Here is a 16,680-nt window from a genome sequence, read left to right on the forward strand (position 1 = left end):
ATTAACATAAGGCCAACATGTCACATAAGATTACCCTGGGACAGAAAGCACAAATGTCTAAAAGTTCAGCATACAATTTCTTGTAACCCAGATTTATTTTCAGACAAAAATACAAGTTACTAAAACTGATGACAGGACAAACAAATTAAGATGACAAAGGGTAAGGCTGCAGCCATGAAAATCAGTTGGTGCCCACCTACTCTACCTCTAAATCCTTTTAATATTCCAAACATCAAGGAAAGATTATATCCAGGTAAGAAGAAAATTAAAGCTCCAAGGCTGAACTGAAAGCTCGGTAGCATTCACAGAGCTTTATAAAGTATGAGGTTACCCACACATGGCTCTAAAATAACTATTTCAAAAAGAAGCACTGTTTTGTGTCCAGGCTCCTGACTGATCTGGAACTGCCATCACCAAAGCCACCAGGAAACTGTTCAAAGTTTCTCAAGTAAAGATCAAGGAAAGGCAGAGGAGATTTAAGAAAGGCTGCAACTGAAATCCAAGGCTGACTCTGGAGTCAGGAGTTTAAATGACAAGACGAAAACTGGACTAGGGAGTTAGCCAAAAATGCTAGAACAAGTAAACCACAGTATTAAGCACAGCTTCAGCATTAGTATAATTTAAAAGCCACATTTGTGGATGGATACACAAAAGCTACTAAGGACCTAATGCCAGCATGCACCATCTAAAAGAGTGTTAATTCTTACCTTTTCATTCTAACATACAGCAGGATTCCAAACAGACAACAGGAACAAAACATACAAAGCAAGCATTAGGGACAGATACGGGTCTCATACTATTTTACAATAATTTTTATCAAGACATGAACATCTAAAAGGGGAAGAAAGCAAAAAAAAAAAAAAAAAAAAAAAAAAATCTGCTATTACATCTAAAATACAAAATGAGTTCCATTCATGGAGGGATCAGCATCCTATAAAAGAAATTAAATTCATGTAACTCCTCAAAGAGAACAAATTTTCTGCAAGTCCTCCTTCCTACTGCCTTCTAAAAGTAAGTAAAGAAACAAAACTGACTACTTTAAAATGCTAGTAAAGAAGGGAGAATGGGGAACTTAAGAAAGTTAGGATTTCCAGGGCTGGGATTGTAGCTCAGTGGTAGAGCGCTTGCCTAGCACATGTAAGGATTCAATCCTCAGCCCACATTAAAAATAAACAAACAAATAAAATAAAGGTACTGTGTCTATCTACAACTAAAAAATAATAATAATAATTTAAAAAAAAAAAGCTAGGACTTCCATCACAGGAGTCTTAAAGGTAATAAAAATCAAATTTTGGTTTGTAGTTTTCACCTTAAAAAGAAAGAGAGGGCTGGGGAGATAGCTCAGCTGGTAGAGTGCTTGCCTCGCAATCACAAGGCCCTGAGTTCAATCCCCAGCACCGCAAAAAAAAAAAAGAAAAAAAGAAAGAGAATTCTCTCTCTTAAAAGAAAGAAAATCCTACTTATAATGTGACCTCAGGTTACATTTCCTGACTCAATGTGAAAACAGAAAATAAAACACTTGAGACATTGGTATGTCTGCCAACAAGAGAAGAATTCTCTTCAGAAAAGAAAAACATTATTTTAGTGCCAGTTCTTATATATCTAAATCTGGCTTCTAGCCCTATAACACAGCAGGGCTAGTTAGATTCTTTATTCGGCTCCATGGTTTGCTTTCAAAAGAAAATCAGAGGTGATAAAATCATGTACTTTTCAGGAAAATCACTTTCCAATCAAGAAAGGGTTAGGCATATAGAATGGCACCTACCTTTCTGAAATGTGCAAGCATGTCTGGGCTTCGCTCACACATTTCTGTGAGGAGGACTACAGATGTGTGAAGGACACCTTAAAGAAGAGAGAAAAGAAAAACTACAAGTAAGCCTCTATTACCCAACTTTGTAGAATAGGACTTCGGATTCCTGAAGATCAATTCCAAAAGGACAGTTGCTACTTCTATTTTTTAATTCCCTAAAGAATCTAAGCATTGTGGTAAATACAAAGGAGACACTTACTAGAAGCCTGCTGAGCTGTTGAGTCAGTCAAATCAGAGTAATTTTAACAATTATGTGACCAAAATAATTATTTCAAAATGACAACAATACACCTCTCCACCTAATAATATCCACAAGGACATGTTCACAGTCAATGTGTTCTAGATCTCTTCTATTCCATACTGACTCAAAAAACTATTAGTTCTGACAGGTTAAAAGACAAAAATCTTGGTAAGATTTTAAATTTTCTGAAAAAATATATCAAAACTCTAAGATAATTATGAATGACAAGGTAAATTTGCTTGTTCCAAAATCAGTAAAAAGAATCTCACAATATTTTTCACTAAGAAATAAATTAAGTGATAAAATATTTTTTTGCTATACAAGTATATTTTGAGCAATCTGGGCAAAGTACTGAATTAATTAAATGAAATAAACTGTAGCATTTTTTTCTCTTAGAATTTAAGACACATACATTTTCTTTACTTGGAATTTGTTTCACTGACTTCAAAATAAGAATAAAATGTGAAGAATAAAATGCTTAATTCCTCATAAGATTTACATAAAGGTATCTGAGTATCCATTACAAATTCTTGTTAGAAGTAAACCAAAAGATTTTTCACTAATTTCATACTCCTACCACATGACAATGAAGAAAAATGTTTCACTTTTTATTATAAAATAGCCAAGAAATCAAAGGGTTTTACACATAAAAACAAAGGGTAGAATTAGTCGTACATTATACTGAATACTAACAACTTACGAGAGGACCAGAGATGAAAGACAAGTTTGCTATGAAGAATCAATCTAGTTATAAAACAAGGATAACTGAGTAGAAAAGACCTTGCTAGAAATTATCTAAGCGCTGTAACAAGACAACTTCCACCATCCTGAGATACAGGTAGACACAGCCTTAAGTTTTTTCTCTTTCCCCTTCTCCCTTAGTACTTCATGAGTTCGTACAAATCACATTACCATGGTTCTTCTCATTCAATAAATTTTTTGTTGCTGGTAAGAACATCTCCATAAGTTCAGGAACCTTCCTGATGACATGAACAGCACACAGTGCTGCCTGTAAAAAAATAAAAGGACAAAAAAATTTATTTCAGGTAAGCCAGGGCAACCGATCTTATAAAATAACAACGAAAGAATTTCACCAACTAGTTCATCTGCTAGAAAAATAAAGAAGAAAGAAGATACAGTTTACTATTTATTTATTAACTGGTTGGAGCTTTCCAGTTCATACTATTCCATTAATGAGGAACTTCTAGCTCACCTGTTCCTCTATTCATATATTATTAGACAAGTGGGCAAAAACTTTATAGATTAGACCATGGTTAATATGAATTTATTAAAAGTTAAACAGGGCTGGGGAGATAGCTCAGCTGGTAGAGTGCTTGCCTTGCAAGCACAAGGCCCTGAGTTCGATCCCCAGTACCGCAAAAAAAAAAAAAAAAAAAAAAAAAAAAAGTTAAACAGAACTTATGCAGAGTTCTGGGGGAGCAAAAAATTAGGTAAGAACTTCCATTTCTGATAGCCATTCCTCTGAGGGAGATGACCAACAGATATAAATACATCATGAAACTGAAAGATATAAACAGTAAATGCTATAAATCTGCTGTTGAGTTTAACAGTATCTATCCTGACTACAACTCACCCTACCAATATTAAAATCACCTGAGGGGGAAAGGGGACTAACTCAGTGGGAGAGCACACAGGTACATGAGCCTGAATTTGATCCCCAGTACAATAAAGGAAAAAGGGAGAAGGGAAGAAGAAAGAAAATAATTTGAAATACATTTAACTAGTCTTCACTAAAGAAAAAATGGTCTTATTAGAAAGAAAGGTACACTTAAAGACTGATTTGTTTATTCCCCAAAAGTAACCACGGTTATTACTTGAGTCAAATACCATAAAAGTTTAGACAGATTAACAAGATTCCTGTTCATTCCCCCAATGTTGTATTGCAAGGGAGGGGCATCTATTCCAAAGGAATATTTTATTTAATGCAGTAATGTGCCTCCTAAACAACAGTAGTTCAAACATACTTCAAGAAAAAGTACTGGGTTACAAATTAAAGAAAGAATTGAACTTTGTTTGCATTTTGGAAGTAGCAAGAGAAGAGACATCACATTGGAGTTAGTCTCAGTAAGATCCTCAATAGTTGATTTATCATCAGAAACTGAAGAGGACTAAAGACAGTGGAATGACATGTTTAAAGTACTGAAAGAAAGACTATTCACCAAGAATTTTATTTCCAGCAAAACTGTCCTTTCAAAAAGAGAGGAATGGGGATGCACCTCTGAGGTAGAGCACCTGCTTACCATGTGCAAAACTCTGCTACATAGCTTCCCAGAATGGCTGAGAAGGGCAGAGTAATGCACAAGCATTTCCTCTTTTGTAATTGTCAAATGGCAAACTCTTAATTCCATAACTCTTTCTACATTTATTAAATGATATTGCACTTTAAGTAAGAGCTTTTCGATTTGTACCTGTTCATTTATGCATTCATTAATTTATTTAATCAGTATAGGCTCATGGAGTTCTATTTTACTCAGAGGATTAAAATCAATTGCAATCATTGTTTAATTTTTGCTCAACTTATCCCAAGACAAAAGTCCCCTCAAAAAAAAAGAAAGAAAAGAAAATTCAATTTTGTTTGCAGCCATCATTAAAGGTATATCATTGAAGTTGGGAATGGTGGCAAATGCCTATAATCACAGCACCTCAGGAGGCTCGGGAGTTTAAAGCCAGCCTCAGAAAAAGCAAGGCACCAAGCAACTCAGTGAGACCCTGTCTCTAAAATACAAAAAGGGTCAAGTGCCCCTGAGTTCAATCCCTGGTACTCACCCACTCCCCCGGCCCCACTGCAAAAAAAAAAAAAAAAAAAAAAAAGGTGTATCACTGAAATGGCTTGGTCCTTTCATTGCCTTTCTCTCACACCATTAAAAAAGAGGCACACTGCCAGGTGCAGTGGCACACGCCTGTAACCCAAGCAATGTGGGAGGCTGAGATAGGAGGATTGCAAGTTCAAGGCCCACCTCAGCAACTTAGTGAGGCCCTAAGCAACTTAGTGAGACAATAAAAATAAAAAACAAAAAAGAATAGGGATGTAACTCAGTGGTAAAGCACCCTGGGTTAAATCTCCAACACCAAAAAAAAAGGAAAAAAAGAAAAAGCAAAAAAAGAGGCACAGTACATGCCAACCAGATGATGATAGGTATTCATTTCATGGACTTCTAAATTCCATACATTTTGTTTACAAAAGCTTTAGGATTGAAGTACAATTTAAAAATTCAACAAAATGTTTATATCAAGAAGATAAATTAAGAGGAAAAATTCTCTTCTATTCCCATCAGATATACCAATTTTAGAAAGTGGGCTCCACATCATTCCCTCAAGGAAACTGCCCTTCCATAGATAAAGGCACTCAAAGACATGAGCTCTAACTAATAGTGTTTAGAGTTGAATCATGGGCTGGGGATGTGGCTCAGTAGAACGTTAGACTAGCATGCACAAGGTCCAGGTTTCAATCCCCAGCACAAGGGGAAAAAATTAATTCATAAAGATCTGCCTGTTAGCAATTTGTTTTAATACTGTTTAAATTATTTAGGAAATGATTAGATATGCCACCTAGGATATCCAGTACATTTGCTTGTTTATAAATAATTTCCTTGAAAAATGTGCAATTAAGATTCATATGGAACCATTTAAAATATAATTACTACAGAGAGAAATACTTTTATATCATATGAACTTTCAAAACAGTAATCTGCCCTTAATCCAAACATATATTAGTTTCATTAAATGTTACCTTTTTCCTTAAGTAAGAATTAGAGGTTTTCAGGAGCTTCTCTACCTCTCCTGCAAGATCTCTGCACATCTCTGAGGAGCCCATACAGCCAAGGGTACAAAGTGCTAGCCCCTGCACAAACTGCGTGCTATGATTAAGATCACTGCAAAAGAAAGGAGGGAGAAACAAACACACTTTACCTGGTGTTCCCAGGAAGAAGCTTCACAATTCAGCAAACTAGTGTGGAACAATTCAAGATTTGTCCAATAATGAAAATGACTAACAGGAATAATTAGAAGGAAAATGTTTCATTCAACTTTATTACAAATTAGCAGTACAGTGAGCTAACAGTCCCTCCTACAGGTTTACACCCAAAGTTTCCAAATACATAAACAGTAGAAATTGGACAACATGTTATCTATCTGATAGATGTGAAAGACACCCACATTAGATACTTTAGCAAACCACTGGAAATTAAAACTGGCAACGAAAAAATATGGAACAAAAGTGTGTTTCAAGAGATGTTTAATATGATTTACTACTAACTATAAGAAAAGGTAAGATGCACGATAACCAAAATGCTTTAAAAAAATATCAAAAAACAATCTCTACCATAAGAGCATACACAACAGAAATTAAGTTAGCCTCTAACACCTTTGAGCTTATGCTTTAGTATTAACTTTTATGTACATTAAATCATTTTTACATTTTATTCTTTCAAAAAAACCAATAGTTATCAGTACCATGATAAAAAATAAGCCAATAAAGCCACTTTTAACAAACTAAGCCACATATTTACAGTGAGCCACTATATCTGGTGGTACACATACAGACACTGATTACTTGCTGCAGTTTCAGTGTGTCCCTTAATGGTTCATGTGTTAGAAACTTGATCCTCAGTATGTTGATGTGAGAGATGGTAAAAGTTTTTAGAAGAACCACCCAGTGAGAAGTCACTGAGAACACTGCCCTCAAAAGAAAGAGACACTGGTCTTGAAGATTAAATTAGTAGTTTCCATAAGAATAAGTTGTTATAAAACTCTGACTTCCTGTCTCACCATGTGCTCTCTCCCTCTCCCATGTATGTGTTCCCACCATCATGGGGATGTCAGCTATGTGGTCCTCACCAGAGACCAAACAAATAGAGCTGGCCTTATCTTGGACTTTCAGACTATAAAACTATGAGCTTTATACAAATAACCCCCTTTTCTGTATACATTAGCCAGCCTTGGGTATTTTGTTATAGCAATGGAAAACTGACTAAGATGTTACCATACAAAATTATTGGCACACCCAGTCAAGAAGTATACTTTGGAAAAAGCTAAAGTAGGCCTAGGGATATAGCACAGTTGGAGAGTGTTTGCCTCACATAAGCAAGCCCCGGGTTCAATCCCCAGTACAACCAAAAAAAAAGTTGAAGTATTGCTGGGCACAGTGGTGCATGCCTGTGATCCTAATGACTTATGAGGCTGAGGCAGAAGAATCACAAGTTCAAGACCAACCTCAGCAACTTGGCAAGGCCCTAAGCAACTTAGTAAGACCCTATCTCAAAAAAAGGGGGGTGGGGTACTGGGCATCTGGTGGCACGCTTACCTTGCATTCCTGAAGCACTGGGTTCAATCCTCAGCACCACATAAAAATAAATAACTAAAATAAAGGTATTGTGTCCACCAACAACTAAAAAATATTTTTTTTAAAAAAAGGACGGGGGCTGAAAATACAGCTCAGTGGTAAAGTGCTCCTATATTCAATCACCAGTGCCAAGAAAGAAAGAAAAAAGCAAGTTAAAGTATTAAAAGCTTGAACTGGTAAACTTGTCTGTACAATATAATCAATTCTAGTTATCCAGAAGCTGAATTATCCTTTGGATTATGCTACAAGCTTTCAGAGCATTTCAGTATCTTTTAGCCCAGCATGATTCAAAGAGTCTTTGGAAGATCTTAAGACTATTTCAGAGAAAGTCCATGTGATCCAAACTATTTTCATAAGCCTAACACATTATTCCATAATCTTAACACACTATTATTACTATGTTGACATCTGCACTAATGGTGCAAAAGGAATGATACCCATTAGCACAAACCAAAGGAGGAGCACCAAACTATACAAGTAGTCACCATATTCAAAGTCACATAGAGTTTGTACAAGAAAAAAGACATGAAAACAATCCATTTCATTTAATACTACCCTACCCATATCAAAATGGTAAAAATTGTTAGTTTTATTAAATCTCAACTTTTTTGTTTGGTGATTTTTTAGTTTTTTTGTTTGTTTTGTTTTGTTTTACAGTGCTGGGGATCCAACTCAGGAACTTGGGGCATGCTAGGCAAACATTCTATCACTAAACTTTGCAACCAGTCCAAAATCTCAACTTTTTTTTTTTTTTTTAATCTCAACTCTTTTATTTTTTTAGATGTTGATGGACCTTTATTTTATTATTTATATGTGGTGCTGAGAATCAAACCTAGTGTCTCACACATGCTAGGCAAGCACTCTACCACTGAGCCACAACCCCAGCTCCTAAATCTCGATCTTAAGTGCACATTTTTAAAATATTCTGTGTGACAAAAGGGGAAATATAAATAAATTTCTTTGTTGCACAATGAAGCAAAACATCAATCTCAGAGAAAATCCCTTGGTATATGTTTCATCTGCAAGTTGAACTACAAAGTATGAACTTTGAAAATGAACATTTTTATTTGACAAATAACTGGCAACTATGGTTATTTAGATTTGGTTATTTGGCAGACATTTTCTGGACAAAGAACCAAATAAGACTACTACTTCAAGAGCAACCACTGACAGTATTTGTTGCCAATGACAAAATCTAAGTTTTGAGCCAGGTCTGGTGGCACATTCCTGTAATCCCATCTATAATTACAGGGAATTAGGAGGCTGAGGCAGAAGGACCACAAGATGGAGACCAGCCTGGCCAATTTAGCAAGACCCTATCTCAAAATAAAAAATTTTAAAAAGGCCTGGGGATGCAGCTCAGTAATAAAGCACCCCTTGTGTTCAATCACCAGTACAAAACAAAAACAAAAATATATACATACACATACACACATAAACATACAAGCTTTAAAGTGAAAATTAGTATTTTGGAAAACTTGTATTGCTACCACAAGTTTCACACTTCAGCAGTGTGTGCCACCACACCAGGCTTAGTGAAACAACTGTTTTCCAAATGCTATAAAATTAAATATTAAAAGATTTACTCAAAGTGCAAGGCAGAACAATGGTCTGGTTTTTTTAAAAAAATATTTTTAGTTATAGATGAACACAATACCTTTATTTTATTTATTTATTTTTATGTGGTGCTGAGGATCGAACCCAGTGCCTCACACCTGCTAGACAAGCGCTCCACCGCTGAGCCACAACACCAGCCCAGAACAATGGGTTTTAATTTAACAAAGTTACTACAGGTTTCAGATTCCACACTGTACCTGATAACCTTTAAGAAACTACTACTTGTGGAGTTTCAGCAAAGTTTCAAAACAATGCCCATAATTATATGACAAGGCTATTAATCTTCCCTTTTCTAATTACGTTATCTGGGAGAGGCAATCACCTACTTCAATCAATAGAACATAAGACAAGAAACTGAATGCAAAAGTAGATATTAGCATCCAACTGTCTTCCTTTAGGTTACACATCACAATAAGAGAATTATAAAAATGTAAAATAATGCCCCTTTTCACACTGAGTATTTGTTTGTTAAAATAATGTCATAAAAAATATCATTAACAAGGGCTGGTGTGGCTCAGCAGTAATGCGATCACCTACCACGTGTGAGGCACTGGGTTCGATCCTTAGCACCACATAAAAATAAATAGAATAAAGGCATTGTGTCCATCTACAACTAAAAAATATTAAAGTATATATATATATCATTAACAACATAATGGTTTCATTATTAGTATTTGGGGGGTTTGTTTCTAGGGATCAAACCTAGGGCTTTGGGTATGCTAGGCATGCACTCTACCATTAAAGCTATATCCCAAACCCCATTACTAGTATTTTTAAATAAACTAAAAAATGGTTTTAGGCTGGGCTGGGGTTATGGTTCGGTGGTAGAGCGCTTGCCTAGCAGCGTGAGGCACTGGGTTCAATCCTTAGCACCACACAATAAAATAAAGATGGTGTCCACCTACAAATTTAAAAAAAATTTTTTTTTTATTTTTTAGTCTTTGCTACGTATGAAGAAAGAAAAAGAAAGTAAAGTGTATAAATTGGTCAGGTTTACACCTTCTCATCATTTTGAATTAACTTATGATGAAAATTACTGGTAAAATGAAGCGTGAATATTTAGGGTCCCAGTTCCCTAAAATATTTAACTGACGCTGTATTCATTTTTAAACATTTAAGGATATTTTCATAATCCAAGTTCTTAAAGTATTAGATTCACTTTTTTAAATTCCAAGATCTTTAATGTCTTTGAGTTTTTCTAAGTCAATGAATAATGAGGCAAACATTCATTATTAAGCAATAAAAACTGTTGAACACTATGATGCCCTAAAATACAAACAAATTCACCAAAAACAAAAATCAACACATTCATTAGCATACTAAAAGAAATAACAGGCCAAACCTAGAGGTCCACATCTGTAATCCTAGCAACTCAGGAGGCTGAGGCAGGAGGATCACAAGTTCAAGGCCAGCCTCAGCACCTTCTCCAGGCCCTAAGCAACCTAGTGATTTCTTATCTCAAAATAAAAAATAAAAAGGACTAGGGATGCAGCTCAGTTGTAAAGCAGCTCTGGGTTCAATCCCCCGTACCAAAAAGAAAGAAAGAACAAAATGATCTAAACCATGGAATAAAGTGCTTGATCAATTCTCAATTATTTGAAAAAAGTAATTAAATTTTCTTGGGGCGTGGCTGGTCCTTAATAAACCTAAACACAGATTTATTCTTCACTTGTGCCCCTCATTCAATTTTTACCAAGGTGCAAACCAACACGTAAGTTTGGTATTAACTCTCTAATATGAACTTACTGCCAGTCAAAACTGCCAAATTATCAGTATGTGACTGAAAGTGTGAGTTTTAAGGACAACAGAGCATGCAAGAACAAAAATTGAAGAAGCTCTCTTAGAGGGCTAACTAAAGTAAATGTATAAAGGAATCATGCTGAACATCTAGAATGTACCCTCCATGACACCAAGAACTTCCATCTATTTTCTTCTCTCACTATTCCACTGCTTGCAATAACACACATGCAATTTAGTTAAATAAATGAATCAATTTAGTATTTTCATTATTAATAAATATTACATAGACAAAAAAACGGAATTCTTCCCAAAGTTAAGTTTACAGATATGCTACATAAAATGGGCTGGGGATGTGACTCAGTGGTTAAGTACCCTGGGTTCAATTCCTGGTACAGAAAAAAAGGGGGGGGCCTACACATTAAAAACTCACAGGGATAAATACAATCCCATGCAACAGATCTCAGATGGATTAGACCACTGGCAAGCAAGGTCTCTTTTTACCTTTAAAAGGTATTTACTCAGAATATATACTAGTAATTTCTAATAAATATAAAATTTCATTATTCATGTAAGTCTAAGAAGTAGAATGACCAAATATCAACAATGTTTTTTCTTTTTCTATAAAAGCCCAAATGTTTTTTTCATTGCAACATATTCTTGTGCACCTTTTAAGATGCACAATACCTTCACTTGCTTTTGCTTACTATACTAGCCTCTTTAGATATTATAAGCTACTGAACCAAGAGCAATTCAAAAAAATTTTGGAAACTAAATACAAAATAAGTAAATAGAAGCTCTTGATGTTTTATTGTAAGAAATCCCTAAAAAAGGCAAAGTAGAGGCTGGGGTTATGGCTCAGGAGTAGAACACTCGCCTAGCATATGTGAGGCAATGGGTTCGATCCTCAGCACCACATAAAAATAAATAAAAATAAAGGTGTCCGCCTACAACTAAAAAAAAAAATACTTAAAAAAATTAAAGGCAAAACAATTGTAAGATGGAGGGAAGGTAAGACTTACTTTTTGATACAGTTGGTCATAAGAAGATGGACATCTTGTCTTTCATCTAGTAGCAGCATTGCTCCTAAATAGCCAATGCGTTTGTCTGTAAATTTCTGAGAAGCAATAAGCTTTAGGCACTCCAACTGCAAAAAAATAAAAAGAAAATGAAATTAAGAACGTGCCATCTGCAATGCTTTTAAACCACAGCCACAGATGACACAGAAGTATAAACTTATATCATCAAGTTGCCTAATAAAAAAGGCTAAGACTTAAAACCTTTGGATACCTTAATAAGTTCTGGAACACATTATATTGTCAAGGTCTCACAGCATCTAGCATATAAATAATCTGTGTGTTTTAACTTAGTTCTACATAGTCATACAAGCTAGTCAAGTATTATATTAATAAATTTCTAATCTGATCCCTAGTTTATATTAAATGAATACCTAATTCACATATTTAAGGTTTGGTCTATTTTGAGAATCAAAACACTCAATACCTGGAAATACATCAAAGTGCCCAACAGTATCCAAAACATCAAGAATGTGCAATTAATTCAAGAAACACAATAATGAAATTTAATATAATGTGGGAAATGCCTCATCTGGAGTTTAACCAAAGTATTATGAAAGAGGTAAGGGTTTGGTAATCAAATATAGAAAAGAAAAAAAATCAAGGAAAACTCAGTTGTGACATTAACCTAAAATGTTCTACATTTCCTCTTTACATAGTCAGAAATAACTCCACAGTGCTTAAGACTCCTTGTAGTTAAACTTGGACTTTCTTGAAAGTCACAATCACTTTGATATACTTTATCATTCCATCTTGACAAAACGGGAAAGGCCAAAACAGTCCCTCTGGAACAGTGGTTTTCCAAGGGCGTAGGCAAGTCAGACTCTCCAAGCCGAGTTTTAAAAACTATGCTCCCCTTTAGAACCATGCATTCTAAGGAAAGAGGCTCCAATGGAGGCTTGTGTACACAGGAAGCTAAGATCATGTGAGACTACTTTCCATTACAAATTTATCTAATAAGTTCAAAAGTGAAATTGAGGGAAGTAAAACAGTTCCACAAATAGAACTGTTTTGAGCTATTTAAAAACTGCTCTTCAATGTATCTGCATTTACAAAAACACCAACAGTTAGTTGACTGACTATACTATCATGAGTACATCAAAGTCTCCAAGGGAGAATAACAGAATTGTAAATGTACATATTATCTCTGGAAGGTATCACAAAACTGATAGCACCAGTTGCTCATAAAGAAACTAAGTGATGGAATGAAAAGAATAGAAAGAATAGTCATCATAAATCCTTTTGTATCTTAAATTTTGAATCAATTAACTTCATTATCTATTCCAAAGAAAAAGTCAAAATACAAACTGCAGGATTAAGTAATATAATTAGAAACAATAACTTAGGGAAATTGTTTTCAACTCTAAAACTGAACATCATAAATTTCCAAAAAATAACCAAAAAAAAAAAAGCATTTGAGTCTTATTAGTTTATAGAAAAGACTTTTAAAATTGAACACTAGAATCTTATAAAAATACCACTCCAGTAAATGGGGAAATATCAGCCTTTCTGGATAACTTACATTCATAAGAAACAATAATTGTGTATTCTATCATTTTTGTGGACCCTATAGGAGTTTATTGAAAAGTAGGTTTGTTCCTAATATCTAAGCAGTTCCCCACAATGGCTGCTGGCAGTTAACTTACATTCTTCTTTAATCAATTTCTCCTTTGTCAACACCACTCTTAACTTCTACCTTAATATACTTGCTTTTCCATAGCAACCTTCTCACCTCTTCCCTACCTTCCACCCAAAAGAACTGTTGGTGATCTCTTTCCTACTCGGATATTTTTTACATTTTCTTCCAATTGTGAGGCTGTTTTGAGGTGCTAAGGTTACCACTAGTTTGACCTCTGTATAGGCATTTTGCTTTAATTCGGTAAATTCCATGTACCAACCAACATGTTAAACAGTCTCACTGACACAGTTTAAAGGCTACAGATAAGAAATAAAATACACATATTATTACACAGTTATACACAAGCTATGAAAACAACTAGGAAGAACACCCAATTCAGGTCAGGAAAAGAAAGAAAATATCAGAGAAAAGCTCCTACCTCTTTACATAACACATCATGGAGTAGAAAGAAATCAATCTAAGTTAGGAGCAGGACCTCTCTCATCCTGGTTCTACCTAGAAACTTTAAGCTGTTTAAAGCCTGGCACTAGGTTTCTGCATCACTAAAGTAACTGAGCCACAAAAGAAGGACAGACATTAATAGTTTTGCCTCCACACCCTGCCTTTCCTTCAAAGAAAAAAAGTCACTAATTTTTTGCAGCTAAGTCTTGAAGTGTCTTTTTTTTTTTTTTTTTGGTACTGGGGATCGAACTCAGGGCCTTTACCAGCTGAGTTATCTCCCCAGTCCTTGAAGTGTCTTTAAAATGCTATTCAGTAGAAGCAAGCCAGTCAGCAACTAGCAATAAGCCTAAGAGACTGAAGCTATCAACCCCTTTCGGAATAAATAGAGGGCCTTAGAAGTGGCTCCCAAAGCAGACTGGTCAAAATCACCTGAAAGAGGTTTGAAAAATATATCACTCCCAGGAAATTCTAATGGAGTAGATTTAAGATAAAGACTGCCAATTTAATTTTCAGAATTATTTTCTAGATAACTTTCCATGTTCTAATTTTTTAAAAATCTCAAACCAATTTTTAGAAAGAGAACTTTAAGGGTTTCTACCCTTGTTAAATTTTTCCCAAAGTACAAATGTTGCCTTTTATCAATGTTTAATTCTGTTGAGGGTGGGGAGAGTTAAACCCATTCTGTTAACTATTAGAAGTTTCACACAAGGTCAAATGCACATCTGAATTTGCTTTTAAATTTAACAATGGAGCTTTATGATGTGAACGATCTACAAGTGACTGGTCAGTTCTTTTTAAAACTTACTTATACTTTATTTTTAATATTCAGAAATAACTTTCTAGTTTATACAGACACACACTTTCAAAAAAACAAGCTTGTTGTAACTGCTTTACCACTGTACAGACTTGCAACATAAGATCTATGTGGACTAGAGCCTGCTGTTTTATTCTTCTGGCAAGAAAAAAAAAAAAAAAAAAAAATCCCCAAACCTAACACTCCCACGGGATAACATTTTTTTTTCTTTTAAGAAAATTTATGAACTATTCTACACAAGAATCACATAACACCCACTGACCCACCTATCATCTTATTAAATCTTAAAATTTTACCCAATTTACTTAAAAAATTTTAGTATTACAAATTCAATTGAAGTCCCTCGCAGACTGTGCCTCAATCCCCATTTCTTTTCTATCCCAGAAGTAACCAAATCCCCCAACTGCTGTTCATGACTGCCTAATGCCTTATGTTCTTACTATACACGTGGAGACAATCGGTTTGGGATGTTTTAAACTGCACATAACTTATCATTAGTTTATTCCTGCTCTTTTCACTTGACTTTTTTATTATTCACATCAATACAAGAAGTTCTAGTTCAGTTATATTCCTTGACATAGAGAGCAAGTATCCCACTTGTGAATATAAACTATTTCTTTTTAGGACAAATAGATGGCTTCCAATTTTTTACTATTAATAAACAATGTTAGCTAGGTGTGGGGGCACATGTCTGTAATCCCAGAGGTTTGGGAGGCTGTGACAGGAGGATTAGCAGTTCAAAGCCAGACTCAGCAATTTAGCAAGATCCTAAGCAACTCAGTGAGACCCTGACTCTAAATAAAATACAAAAAAGGGTTGGGGAAGTGGTTCAGTGGTTAAGTGCCCCTGAGTTCAATCCCTGGTACCAAAAAAAAAAAAAAAAAAAAAAAAGAAGAAGAAGAAGAAGAAAAGAAAGAAAGAAAGAAAAGAAACAAACAATGCTGCAAGAAACACTCTTATACATGTCTCTGCATACCGGACAAGAATTTCTTCCAGTTAAAAACCTAAGGAGGCTTGACTGGATGCAGGTTTTTCAGTCTTTTATTTGATTTTGTAAATATACACCTCTTTACAGGTGGCATAAACTTTCATTAGGAGCCATACAATTGCTCTCTCAGACGTTAGCAGCACCAATGATGACTAGTGTTGCAAAATGATAATATTCCAATTCTTTCACTGCTTTCTTTATTAGGCAAGTTACTGCTCTAAGAAGCAACTCCTCTATACCACTGAGTTACCAATACTTCCTTCAAAAGAAACATATGGTAAGGAAAGATAAATGTTTCTTTCTTTCTGTTGATTAGTTTTCAAAATAATGAGTTCCACCATACCTTTCAAAGCTAATCAATTAAGTTTTTAAATTTTTGTTTAAATATTATTATGATCTCATGGATATAAACTTGCTTAGGGTTGGAGATGTAGCTCAATGGTAGAGCATGTGCTCAGCATGCAAGAAGCCCTGGATTTGATGCCCAGGCACTATTTTTAAAAAAAGAAAGAAAGAAAGGACAAACATGGAGGCACACACCTCTAATCCCAGCTATGGGGAGGCTGAGGCAGGAAGAGCACAAGTTTGAGACCAACCGGGGCAACTTAATGAGACTCTGGGTCTCAAAATAAAAAATACAAAGTGCTAGGGATATAGCTCAGTGGCAAAGCACCCTGGGTCCAATTCCTAGTACCACAAAAAAACAAACCTGCTCGGTACGTTTTAATCACATTATTATTCTTAGTAATGGTCAAATTATCTCATTTTGGGTCATGACAGCATCTTCTGGTAACTACTGAAACTTTCTGGCATTTTGGCACTACCTTTGTAATCTTTCTTGCTTTCTGGCATCTCAAATGGTTCACGCTTATTTTATATATTCCCTACCCTGGTTTTGGGATCTGACATTGTTCTAATGGGCCCTGACCCTTTTAAAGTGATACAGTATTTAGAG

At 35.1% G+C, this 16,680-nt stretch overlaps 1 protein-coding gene across 2 annotated transcripts in view; it reads right to left on the minus strand.

Moving 5' to 3' along the window:
• Positions 1-16,680, minus strand: part of Ap1g1 (adaptor related protein complex 1 subunit gamma 1) — a 79,313-nt gene that overhangs the window by 30,429 nt on the left and 32,204 nt on the right. Inside the window, exons 3-7 of one of the 2 annotated variants that reach the window (XM_047528158.1) lie at positions 11,790-11,914; positions 5,803-5,944; positions 2,964-3,060; positions 1,766-1,842; positions 708-716 (exon numbers count right to left, since the gene is read on the minus strand). In XM_047528158.1, the coding sequence (XP_047384114.1) occupies positions 708-716; positions 1,766-1,842; positions 2,964-3,060; positions 5,803-5,944; positions 11,790-11,914 (450 nt within the window). The remainder of the gene's footprint in view (positions 1-707; positions 717-1,765; positions 1,843-2,963; positions 3,061-5,802; positions 5,945-11,789; positions 11,915-16,680) is intronic. The other variant, XM_047528159.1, reaches the window with a different exon arrangement.

This window comes from Sciurus carolinensis, chromosome 16 (assembly GCF_902686445.1).
Source record: "Sciurus carolinensis chromosome 16, mSciCar1.2, whole genome shotgun sequence".
NCBI lineage: Eukaryota > Metazoa > Chordata > Mammalia > Rodentia > Sciuridae > Sciurus > Sciurus carolinensis.